Source organism: Oncorhynchus gorbuscha, linkage group LG10 (assembly GCF_021184085.1).
Source record: "Oncorhynchus gorbuscha isolate QuinsamMale2020 ecotype Even-year linkage group LG10, OgorEven_v1.0, whole genome shotgun sequence".
In the NCBI taxonomy this organism is placed as follows: domain Eukaryota; kingdom Metazoa; phylum Chordata; class Actinopteri; order Salmoniformes; family Salmonidae; genus Oncorhynchus; species Oncorhynchus gorbuscha.
The window spans coordinates 57,106,345-57,119,655 of NC_060182.1; the positions used below are offsets into that span (position 1 = coordinate 57,106,345).

At 45.1% G+C, this 13,311-nt stretch overlaps 1 protein-coding gene across 1 annotated transcript in view; it reads right to left on the reverse strand.

The window, feature by feature from the left end:
- LOC124046266 (parkin coregulated gene protein homolog) overlaps window positions 1-12,662 on the reverse strand; it is a 277,559-nt gene extending 264,897 nt beyond the window's left edge. Inside the window, exon 1 of the mRNA XM_046366438.1 lies at window positions 12,451-12,662. Within this exon, the coding sequence (XP_046222394.1) occupies window positions 12,451-12,525 (75 nt within the window). The 5' untranslated portion in view covers window positions 12,526-12,662. The remainder of the gene's footprint in view (window positions 1-12,450) is intronic.
- Between the last annotated feature and the right edge of the window lie 649 nt (window positions 12,663-13,311).

Below are 13,311 nucleotides of genomic sequence, written 5' to 3' on the forward strand. Positions count from 1 at the left end.
AATGTAGCATAGTTTTTTTAAATCTATTTTTATATACAAATGTAGTGACTGGGTTCTACAGTTTGAAGCCCTGCTGTCTCTGGCTCCACACCCAACCTGCCCGGCCATCTAGATGTGTGAAAGTTAGTGTATAAGGTAATGATCCATCATGTATGATATTCCTGGGAGTGTGTAAACATTTTGTATTACCATATAATTTTTTGTATGTTCTCTATAGTTATGTACTTCAAAATACATCAATTTACCAATTCGGCACATTTGGGCAGACTTGATAAAATATATTGTGCACTATTGCAATGCTTCACAAGATCAATCTGAAACGTTGCATACACACACAAAATCTAAATTGCGCCTAGACTCCTATACTATATTATGGGCTTTCTCTTGCTTTTCAAAGATGATGGACACTTTTTTTTTAAACGCCTGTTGTTTATTTTTTTGTATTATCTTTTACCAGATCTAATGTGTTATATTATCCTACATTCATTTAAAATTTCCACAAACTTCACATTTTGCATATCCTTGCTTCAGGTCCTGAGCTACAGGCAGTTAGATTTGGTTATGTCATTTTAGGCTAAAATTTTAAACAAGGGTCAGATTTATCCCTTTAAATGAGTGGATTTGGCTATTTCAGCCACACCCGTTGCTGACAGGTGTATAAAATCAAGCACACTGCCATGCAATCTCCATAGACAAACATTGGCAGTAGAAAGGCCTTCCTGAAGAGCTCAGTCTTTCAATGTATTGGATGCCACCTTTCCAACAAGTCAGTTCATCAAATTTCTGCCCTAATAGAGCTGCCCCGGTCAACTATAAGTGCTGTTATTGTGAAGTGGAAACGTCTAGGAGCAACAACGGCTCAGCCGCGAAGTGGTATGCCACAGAAGCGATTCTGAGATTCTGTGCTTCCAACTTTGTGGAAACAGATTGGGGAAGCCCCTTTCCTGTTTCAGCATGACAATGCCCGGGTGCACAAAGCGAGGTCCATACAGAAATGGTTTGTCAACATCGGTGTGGAAGAACTTGACTGGCCTGCACAGGGCCCTGACCTCAACCCCATTGAACACCTTTGGGATTAATTGGAATGACGACTGCGAGCCAGACCTAATTACCCAAAATCAGTGCCCGACCTCACTAACGTTCTTGTGGCTGAATGGAAGCAAGTCCCCGCAGCAATGTTCCAACATCTATTGGAAAACCTTCCCTCAACATCTAGTGAAAAGCCTTCCCAGAAGAGTGGAATCTGTTAAAGCAGCAAAAGAGGGACCAACTCCATATGACCATGATTTTGAAATTATATTTTTGACGAGCCGGTGTCCACATACTTTTGGTCATGTAGTGTAACTACCTCAATTAATTCGTACCCCTACACGTAAACAATGTATTGGTACCTTGTGTATATAGCCAAGTTATTTATACGCATTGTGTATGAATTACTTGTGTTATTATCTTTCTTTTATATTTTTCTCTGCATTTTTGGGAATAGCCCGTAAGTAAGCATTTCAATGCTAGTTATTTTGCTACTGTAGCATGTCTCTGTTCCTGCCAGGAGAGGGAGAGAGTCATTTCAGGAAGCCAGTGACAGGTTGCCCCGTCATTCCATTATCCCATTCATCCTACCAACAACCAACCTGATTATGGAACGCCGTTTGGGTCTTTGCGTGTCTCCCCCAAAAAAAGAAACAATTCTATTATAGAATGTTGTATGTGCTGAATTTGCACGTGCAAGCCAAGAGCCACCATTACAATCACTGTCACAGCTGTACAATACTGCATTGGTAATAAGGCATTATTTGTTTGACCCAATAGGAAAACGTTTGTGTGAGCATTTGAAATTAGATCAGGTCAAAAGAGAAGGATGCACATTTTTTGCATATATCTTTGAAACAGATGTTATTTCCAACTTCTGTGGTAGCTATCTAGCTTTACCTAGCTTGCACCAGTGGCACCTAGCTTGCACTAATGCAACCGTCCTGAAAACAATATTCTTCGTATTAGCTATGTAGCCACTTGTTGTTCTCCTATTGAAATAACTAGCTAGCCAGCTACTTAACCCTGTTGTCCAAAACTAATGTTATAAATAGCCAGCTAGCTTCACCTGGCTAATATGGCTTGACCTGACCGGGTTATGGGTTGTGAAAAGAGTCTATTCGGTGACACCCACAGAAAATCACTGTGATGAGTTTACACCAGTGTTTCCTCTGCATTCATTTACAGTGGGGCAAAAAAGTATTTAGTCAGCCACCAATTGTGCAAGTTCTCCCACTTAAAAAGATGAGAGAGGCCTGTAATTTTCATCATAGGTACACTTCAACTATGACAGTCAAAACAAGGGGAAAAAATCCAGAAAATCACATTGTAGGATTTTTAATGAATTGATTTGCAAATTATGGTGGAAAATAAGTATTTGGTCAATAACAAAAGTTTATCTCAATACTTTGTTATATACCCTTTGTTGGCAATGACAGAAGTCAAAGGTTTTCTGTAAGTCTTCACAAGGTTTTCACACACTGTTGCTGGTATTTTGGCCCATTCCTCCATGCAGATCACCTCTAGAGCAGTGATGTTTTGGGGCTGTTGCTGGGCAACACGGACTTTCAACTCCCTCCAAAGATTTTCTATGGGGTTGAGATCTGGAGATTGGCTTGGCCACTCCAGGACCTTGAAATGCTTCTTACAAAGCCACTCCTTCATTGCCCGGGCGGTGTGTTTGGGATCATTGTCATGCTGAAAGACCCAGCCGTGTTTTATCTTCAATGACCTTGCTGATGGAAGGAGGATTTCACTCAAAATCTCACGATACATGGCCCCATTCATTCTTTCCTTTACACGGATCAGTCGTCCTGGTCCCTTTGCAGAAAAACAGCCCCAAAGCATGATGTTTCCACCCCCATGCTTCACAGTAGGTATGGTGTTCTTTGGATGCAACTCAGCATTCTTCGTTCTCCAAACACGACGAGTTGAGTTATTACCAAAAAGTGTGATTTTGGTTTCATCTGACCATATGACATTCTCCCAATCTTCTTCTGGATCATCCAAATGCTCTCTAGCAAACTTCAGATGGGCCTGGACATGTACTGGCTTAAGCAGGGGGACACATCTGGCAATGCAGGATTTGAGTCCCTGGCGGCGTAATGTGTTACTGATGGTAGGCTTTGTTACTTTGGTCCCAGCTCTCTGCAGGTCATTCACTAGGTCCCCCCGTGTGGTTCTGGGATTTTTGCCCACCGTTCTTGTGATCATTTTGATCCCACGGGGTGAGATCTTGCATGGAGCCCCAGATCGAGGGAGATTATCAGTGGTCTTGTATGTCTTCCATTTCCTAATAATTGCTCCCACAGTTGATTTCTTCAAACCAAGCTGCTTACCTATTGCAGATTCAGTCTTCCCAGCCTGGTGCAGGTCTACAATTTTGTTTCTGGTGTCCTTTGACAGCTCTTTGGTCTTGGCCATAGCGGAGTTTGGAGTGTGACTGTTTGAGGTTGTGGACAGGTGTCTTTTATACTGATAACAAGTTCAAACAGGTGCCATTAATACAGGTAACGAGTGGAGGACAGAGGAGACTCTTAAAGAAGAAGTTACAGGCCTGTGAGAGCCAGAAATCTTGCTTGTTTGTAGGTGACCAAATACTTATATTCCACCTTAATTTGCAAATAAATTCATAAAAAATCCGAAAATGTGATTTTCTGGATTTTTTTTCTCATTTTGTCTGTCATAGTTGAATTCTACCTATGATGAAAATTACAGGCCTCTCTCATCTTTTTAAGTGGGAGAACTTGCACAATTGGTGGCTGACTAAATACTTTTTTCCCCCACTGTAAGTGTGGTGCTGCGCCACGGCATAATTGCCGCCACACCAAAAGTAACATCCTATTTCTACCAAACATAGTTTCAATAAAGTTCTGTGAAGCACATTCGCTTTTCATGGTAAATAAATAATCTGTCTGGGTTCAACAGTTCTGAAGGTTATTTATCTCTGTGAGCTGTGGCAGGCAGCCTGCAACTCAAGAAACACGGCGCACCAGTGACCAGCGAGCGAGTGACCCGTGCGCAATACAGAAGCTCTGTGGCGCAAAACACAATTAACTTCAATCACCTCAGAGTGCACGTGCATGAGAAACTGCAAGAAAGGTACGTTAGCTAGCTAACTAGTTAACTACATAAGCTAGCTATAACCTGACAACTCTACTAACATAATTTAGATCTATAATGCTGCTGCCACAATTAACGGCAATTAGCTATAGAATATCCATAAGTATATTGATGATAGAAACACACTTAACTAACGTTACTAGTCTAGCAAGTTAGTTAACATTAGCTAGTTCGTTTGGAACTGTATAAAGTGCAAGCAAGATAGCTGCATTTATCTGTCTTCGATTGGATTTTTTTTCTCAGATTAGTTAATTGAAATATTTCCAGCCACAGCAGTGAAAGTGTCATGTTTTGTCATTGGTTATCATGTCTTGTCTCTGTGCTTCCCTTCTATTCATTTCCCTCTGCTGGTTTTATTAGGTTCTTTCCCTCTTTCTATCCCTCTCTTCCCCTCCTCTCTCTCTCTCTCTCTCTCGCTCTCTCTCCCTATCGTTACGTTCCTGCTCCCAGCTGTTCCTCATTCTCCTTAACTACCTCATTTACTCTTTTCACACCTGTCCCCTATTTTGCCCTCTGATTAGAGCCACTATTTCTCCCTCTGTTTTCCGCTTCTGTCCTTGTCGGATCCTTGTATGATGTTCGCTGTTCTGTGTCCTTGTCTCGCCCTGTCGTGTTTTATCTTCTTCAGATGCTGCGTATGAGCAGGTGTCTTAGTCTGCTACGGTCGGTGCCTTCCCGAAGCAACCTGCAGTCTATGGTCGAGTCTCCAGTCAGTCCTCGCAACTACGAGTGGATTTAAGTTTTTCCTGTTTTGTTTTTTCCTTGATATATCCAGGATTATTACTTTTGTCATTTACTGGAATAAAGACTCTGTTTTTGTTAAGTCGCTTTTGGGTCCTCATTCACCAGCATAACAGAAGGATCCGACCAAGAATGGACCCAGCGACTATGGATTCTCGTAACACTGCCGTCGAGATCCAGGGAGCAATGCTCGGCAGACACGAGCAGGAATTGTCTGCTGCTCGTCATGCCGTTGAGACCCTGGCCGCTCAGGTTTCCGACCTCTCAGGACAGTTTCAGAGTCTTCGTCTCGTGCCACCAGCTACTTCCTGGTCTTCCGAGTCTCCGGAACCAAGGGTTAATAACCCACCATGTTACTCTGGGCAGCCCACTGAGTGCCGCTCCTTTCTCACCCAGTGTGATATTGTGTTCTCTCTCCAACCCAACACATACTCAAGAGAGAGAGCTCGGATTGCTTACGTCATTTCACTCCTTACTGGTCGGGCTCGAGAGTGGGGCACAGCTATCTGGGAGGCAAGGGCTGAGTGTTCTAACAATTATCTGAACTTTAAAGAGGAGATGATACGGGTTTTTGATCGTTCAGTTTTTGGTAGGGAGGCTTCTAGGGCCCTGGCTTCCCTATGTCAAGGTGATCGATCCATAACGGATTACTCTATAGAGTTTCGCACTCTTGCTGACTCTAGTGACTGGAACGAGCCGGCGTTGCTCGCTTGTTTTCTGGAGGGACTCCACGCTGAGGTTAAGGATGAGATTCTCTCCCGGGAGGTTCCTTCCAGTGTGGACTCTTTGATTGCACTCGCCATCCGCATAGAACGACGGGTAGATCTTCGTCACCGAGCTCGTGGAAGAGAGCTCGCGTTAACGGTGTTCCCCCTCGCCGCATTGCAACCATCTCCTTCCTCCGGCTCAGAGACTGAGCCCATGCAGCTGGGAGGTATTCGCATCTCGACTAAGGAGAGGGAACGGAGGATCACCAACCGCCTTTGCCTCTATTGCGGTTCTGCTGGACATTTTGTCAATTCATGTCCAGTAAAAGCCAGAGCTCATCAGTAAGCGGAGGGCTACTGGTGAGCGCTACTACTCAGGTCTCTCCATCAAGATCCTGTACTACCATGTCGGTCCATCTACGCTGGAGCGGTTCGGCTGCTTCATGCAGTGCCTTGATAGACTCTGGGGCTGAGGGTTGTTTTATGGACGAAGCATGGGCTCGGAAACATGACATTCCTCTCAGACAGTTAGGGAAGCCCACGCCCATGTTCGCCTTAGATGGTAGTCTTCTCCCCAGTATCAGATATGAGACACTACCTTTAACCCTCACAGTATCTGGTAACCACAGTGAGACCATTTCCTTTTTGATTTTTCGTTCACCTTTTACACCTGTTGTTTTGGGTCATCCCTGGCTAGTATGTCATAATCCTTCTATTAATTGGTCTAGTAATTCTATCCTATCCTGGAACGTTTCTTGTCATGTGAAGTGTTTAATGTCTGCTATCCCTCCTGTTTCTTCTGTCCCCACTTCTCAGGAGGAACCTGGTGATTTGACAGGAGTGCCGGAGGAATATCATGATCTGCGCACGGTCTTCAGTCGGTCCAGAGCCAACTCCCTTCCTCCTCACCGGTCGTATGATTGTAGTATTGATCTCCTTCCGGGGACCACTCCCCCTCGGGGTAGACTATACTCTCTGTCGGCTCCCGAACGTAAGGCTCTCGAGGATTATTTGTCTGTTTCTCTCGACGCCGGCACCGTAGTGCCTTCTTCCTCTCCCGCCGGAGCGGGGGGTTTTTTTGTTAAGAAGAAGGACGGTACTCTGCGCCCCTGCGTGGATTATCGAGGGCTGAATGACATAACGGTTAAGAATCGTTATCCGCTTCCCCTTATGTCGTCAGCCTTCGAGATTCTGCAGGGAGCCAGGTTCTTTACTAAGTTGGACCTTCGTAATGCTTACCATCTCGTGCGCATCAGAGAGGGGGACGAGTGGAAAACGCATTTAACACTCCGTTAGGGCATTTTGAGTACCGGGTTCTGCCGTTCGGTCTCGCTAATGCTCCAGCTGTTTTTCAGGCATTAGTTAATGATGTACTGAGAGACATGCTGAACATCTTTGTTTTTGTCTACCTTGACGATATCCTGATTTTTTCACCGTCACTCGAGATTCATGTTCAGCACGTTCGACGTGTACTCCAACGCCTTTTGGAGAATTGTCTCTACGTGAAGGCTGAGAAGTGTGCCTTTCATGTCTCCTCTGTCACATTTCTCGGTTCTGTTATTTCCGCTGAAGGCATTCAGATGGATCCCGCTAAGGTCCAGGCTGTCAGTGATTGGCCCGTTCCAAGGTCACGTGTCGAGTTGCAGCGCTTTCTAGGTTTCGCTAATTTCTATCGGCGTTTCATTCGTAATATCGGTCAAGTTGCTGCCCCTCTCACAGCTCTTACTTCTGTCAAGACGTGCTTTAAGTGGTCCGGTTCCGCCCAGGGAGCTTTTGATCTCCTCAAGAAGCGTTTTACGTCCGCTCCTATCCTTGTTACTCCTGACGTCACTAAACAATTCATTGTCGAGGTTGACGCTTCAGAGGTGGGCGTGGGAGCCATTCTATCCCAGCGCTTCCAGTCTGACGATAAGGTCCATCCTTGCGCTTATTTTTCTCATCGCCTGTCGCCATCGGAACGCAACTATGATGTGGGTAACCGCGAACTGCTCGCCATCCGCTTAGCCCTAGGCGAATGGCGACAGTGGTTGGAGGGGGCGACCGTTCCTTTTGTCGTTTGGACTGACCATAAGAACCTTGAGTACATCCGTTCTGCCAAACGACTTAATGCACGTCAAGCTCGTTGGGCGTTGTTTTTCGCTCGTTTCGAGTTTGTGATTTCTTATCGCCCGGGTAATAAGAACACCAAGCCTGATGCCTTATCCCGTCTCTTTAGTTCTTCTGTGGCTTCTACCGATCCCGAGGGGATTCTTCCTGGTGGGCGTGTTGTCGGGTTGACTGTCTGGGGAATTGAGAGACAGGTTAAGCAAGCACTCACTCACACTGCGTCGCCGCGCGCTTGTCCTAGTAACCTTCTTTTCGTTCCTGTTTCTACTCGTCTGGCTGTTCTTCAGTGGGCTCACTCTGCCAAGTTAGCTGGCCATCCCGGCGTTCGGGGTACACTTGCTTCTATTCGCCAGCGGTTTTGGTGGCCTACTCAGGAGCGTGACACGCGCCGTTTCGTGGCTGCTTGTTCGGACTGCGCGCAGACTAAGTCAGGTAACTCTCCTCCTGCCGGTCGTCTCAGACCGCTTCCCATTCCTTCTCGACCATGGTCTCACATCGCCTTAGACTTCATTACCGGTCTGCCTTCGTCTGCGGGGAAGACTGTGATTCTCACGGTTGTCGATAGGTTCTCTAAGGCGGCACATTTCATTCCCCTCGCTAAGCTTCCTTCCGCTAAGGAGACGGCACAAATCATCATCGAGAATGTGTTCAGAATTCATGGCCTCCCGTTAGACGCCGTTTCAGACAGAGGTCCGCAATTCACGTCACAGTTTTGGAGGGAGTTCTGTCGTTTGATTGGTGCTTCCGTCAGTCTCTCTTCCGGTTTTCATCCCCAGTCTAACGGTCAAGCAGAAAGGGCCAATCAGACGATTGGTCGCATACTACGCAGCCTTTCTTTTAGAAACCCTGCGTCTTGGGCAGAACAGCTCCCCTGGGCAGAATACGCTCACAACTCGCTTCCTTCGTCTGCTACCGGGCTATCTCCGTTTCAGAGTAGTCTGGGGTACCAGCCTCCTCTGTTCTCGTCCCAGCTCGTCGAGTCCAGCGTTCCCTCCGCTCAGGCGTTTGTCCAACGTTGTGAGCGCACCTGGAGGAGGGTGAGGTCTGCACTTTGCCGTTACAGGGCGCAGACTGTGAGAGCCGCCAATAAACGTAGGATTAAGAGTCCTAGGTATTGTCGCGGCCAGAGAGTGTGGCTTTCCACTCGTAACCTTCCCCTTACGACAGCTTCTCGCAAGTTGACTCCGCGGTTCATTGGTCCGTTCCGTGTCTCCCAGGTCGTCAATCCTGTCGCTGTGCGACTGCTTCTTCCGCGACATCTTCGTCGCGTCCACCCTGTCTTCCATGTCTCCTGTGTCAAGCCCTTTCTTCGCGCCCCTGTTCGTCTTCCCTCCCCCCCCGTCCTTGTCGAGGGCACACCTATTTACAAGGTACGTAAGATAATGGACATGCGTTCTCGGGGACGTGGTCACCAGTACTTAGTGGATTGGGAGGGTTACGGTCCTGAGGAGAGGAGTTGGGTTCCATCTCGGGACGTGCTGGACCGTTCGCTGATTGATGATTTCCTCCGTTGCCGCCAGGGTTCCTCCTCGAGTGCGCCAGGAGGCGCTCGGTGAGTGGGGGGGTACTGTCATGTTTAGCTGCATTTATCTGTCTTCGATTGGATTTTTTTTCTCAGATTAGTTAATTGAAATATTTCCAGCCACAGCAGTGAAAGTGTCATGTTTTGTCATTGGTTATCATGTCTTGTCTCTGTGCTTCCCTTCTATTCGTTTCCCTCTGCTGGTCTTATTAGGTTCTTTCCCTCTTTCTATCCCTCTCTTCCCCTCCTCTCTCTCTCTCTCGTTCTCTCTCCCTATCGTTACGTTCCTGCTCCCAGCTGTTCCTCATTCTCCTTAACTACCTCATTTACTCTTTTCACACCTGTCCCCTATTTTGCCCTCTGATTAGAGCCACTATTTCTCCCTCTGTTTTCCGCTTCTGTCCTTGTCGGATCCTTGTATGATGTTCGCTGTTCTGTGTCCTTGTCTCGCCCTGTCGTGTTTTATCTTCTTCAGATGCTGCGTATGAGCAGGTGTCTTAGTCTGCTACGGTCGGTGCCTTCCCGAAGCAACCTGCAGTCTATGGTCGAGTCTCCAGTCAGTCCTCGCAACTACGAGTGGATTTAAGTTTTTCCTGTTTTGTTTTTTCCTTGATATATCCAGGATTATTACTTTTGTCATTTACTGGAATAAAGACTCTGTTTTCGTTAAGTCGCTTTTGGGTCCTCATTCACCAGCATAACAGAAAGAGAAAGGGGGAGCAGGGACAAGAGTGTCAGGTAACGTTCACTTAGCAAGCTAATGCCAAATCACCCTGAATTAAATTAAACTTGCTTTAGTTAGCTAACTCTTTAAAAGCTTAAGCTATCGTGTAGACAGAGAAGGCAGCATCCCAAGAGTGAGGTAGGGATGCATGAGGGACAGAGTAGCGGAGAGGAGAGAGCCAGGAGCGGAGATAAAGTAGAGAGGAGAGCAGAGTGGAACAGAGGAAAGGAAAGAGCCAGGAGGGGAGATGGAAGGAGAAAAGGAGAGAGGAGAGCAGAGTGGAACAGAGGAAAGGAGAGAGCCAGGAGGGGAGATGGAAGGAGAAAAGGAGAGAGGAGAGTAGAGTGGAACACAGGAAAGGAGAGAGCCAGGAGGGAAGATGGAAGGAGAAAAGGAGAAGGGAGAGCAGAGTGGAACAGAGGAAAGGAAAGAGCCAGGAGGGGAGATGGAAGTAGAAAAGGAGAGAGGAGAGCAGAGTGGAACAGAGGAAAGGAAAGAGCCAGGAGGGGAGATGGAAGGAGAAAAGGAGAGGAGAGCAGAGTGGAACAGGGGAAAGGAGAAAGCCAGGAGGGGAGCTGAAAGCAGATAGGAGAGCTGAGAGAAGGAGAAGAAAGAGGAGTAGATAAAAGGAGAGAAGAGGAGGAGGAGCGAGGACTAAGGCCAAGTGAGCACAACCGCCAATCCGGATGGGACACAAAACGGCTTAAAATGTACAGACTGATTTCCTTTGATTGGGCTAAAAATGTTTGCATATTTAGTCTGTACTAGTCTACAGCATTATGTGGAGTGTTGTAATGCTTGCTATCTGTAATAGTTTGGTTAATAATGGTTTATTTTAGTTTTTTCCTTTTAAAAAGTCACCAGAACCAAGGTTCAGTACATATACATGTTTTGTTTATATATATATATTTATATATATTTTTTTTAAATGTTTTTTTATGTACCCTTTATTTAATTAGGCAAGTCAGTTAACAACAATGCTAATGTTCTCTGGGTGTCACTGAGTAGACTGATACTGTAACGGCTTTCCTCCTCCTCTTCTGAGGAGGAGTAGTAGGAAGGATCGGAGGACCAGAAAGCAGCGTGGTATGTATCCATAATGTAATTTAATGAGAATGAATACACAATACAAAAAGAACAAGAGAAACCAAATGAAAACCGAAAAAGTCCCGAATGGTGCAAACACTGAAATGGAAAATAATCACCCATGAAACACAGGTGGGAAAAGGCTACCTAAGTATGATTCTGAATCAGAGACAACTAACAACACCTGCCTCTGAGAGAGCCATACCAGGCCAAACACAAAAACACCACATACAAAAAGGAACATAGACAACCCACCCAACTCACGCCCTGACCATACTATAACAAAGACATAACAAAAGAACTAAGTTCAGAACGTGACAGATACGCCATGTCATCGATCCACAATCCATAGGTCAGGCTGTACAGTGAAATAAGTATTCCAACAAAGTCAAAAACATCCAGTGTGATTAACATATTTTTGTCAAATGAGCAAATAATTGTCTTTTGTTGAATTTATATAATAATATTACAACCTCGTTTAGCATGATCTATTCTATTATGGCATGATTGCACTATTTGTATTCATTTGCATCACTTCCAATTAGACCTCTATTTTGAAGGCGAACCGCAAATTCTACTATAGTGGCTATCCTTATTGAGGCTAGCTTCACATAGGTGGGTCCGACCACCATTAATCAAATAGGAACTGTCGTATAAATTAGGGGTATTTTAGATAATGACACATACCTAGATAGTTAGCTAGCTAACTATAGTTGCTGAAACAGATGATGCCGTTTTTGGGGAAGAACAGAACTTGGGGAAGTGCGCGAGACAAAACATGATCAGCATCATAGCGTAGGTATCGGTGAATCGTTGTGAAATATGAAATACGAGTAATCGTGTAATCAATGTGTAATATTTACGTAATAAATGTACGTGACGTGAGTCATGTTCAGGTCCTGATTGGTCAACAAGCTTATTACGTCAAATAGTATTATTTGACACTTCAAATAGTGTTATTTGACATGTATCTTTTTTGACACACAAAGACCAAAACGGCGTTCCATACTGATGGCAGAGGGCGTGGGGCTACTGTGTGTATGACTATGCATGACAAAGCACAACACAATCACAATGCTGAACTTTTGGCGCAATTGTTTCAGCCGAGCATACTAGCAAATGTGACGTCAGCTACGTAGTAGCTGAATCAGTTAATTTAGACTATTACTGTATAGTTAACAAGCTATGCCAAATATACTTTCCCCTATGCCAAAATGGCATCGTCACGAGAAGTCATTGATTTGCTGATGCAATCTAGTTAGAGTATTTTGTAAACTGGCTAGCTAGTTAACTAAGCTAGCGAGCAACAACATTATAACAATTAGAACAAGGGTTAGCTAACGTTAGTTATAGCTAAAGCTAGTAACTAGTTAGCTAGCTACACATCTTTAGATATGATGACTCAAACTTACCACTGAGTTCTTCATTGTTGACTTCACCGTAAACCCTTCCGTTTTCAGCTCCAGGGCTCTCATATTTGTGCACATGATACAAACTAAAACCTTAACACGTTTAAGGACTACCGTTAGATAAACTAAAATGTAACTATTCACCGAGCAACATTAGCAAGCTACACTTCTGACACTGTTAGGGTTGTTACGGGTTCACTTTGAAGACGCCTTCCCGTTGCTATGCAGGGTGTTTCCATGGAAACGCCACGCTGTGCGCGCTCTTCCCTGCTGCAGCCAGGAGGAGCTACATGTGCCGACGTTATGCCTACTTTATATGGTCCATTCTGAAAAACATGGGGATATAACCATAAACACTGTAGCCTCCTGTCGGCTACTGCACTGCATAGTATTATACACAATAATAATTGTACCATCCTACTGTAACGTAGGCATACATAGAGCCAAACCTATTTTCATCAGAGATCAAGTCAGTGCTCAGTTTTTCTTGCAGAACAGGGCCAGTCTAATCTATTCATTAAGCACACCCAGGCACCTGTGCAAGTATTTTCAGATGGATATAAGACAAACACTTATATTTTCTACAAGTTCTTATCAGACTTTTTATCTGATTATCATTAAAGTATATTCCTTCTTCATGCACATGATAATTAGCCCATAGAAAGATTCTGTTATCATTGTGGTTGGAATCCTCACCTGACAAATCAATGGTCATGTGCCACACATAATGCAGTAGGCGACCATCAAAGTGCCTAATGATGACTTATCAGGCAGGTTAATTGACGCCTTGACTCTCGAAAGATGGTCAGAGAGCCAGAGCCTGTTGAATCATTCCAATTTAGGGATGTGGCACTTTTAATCTCC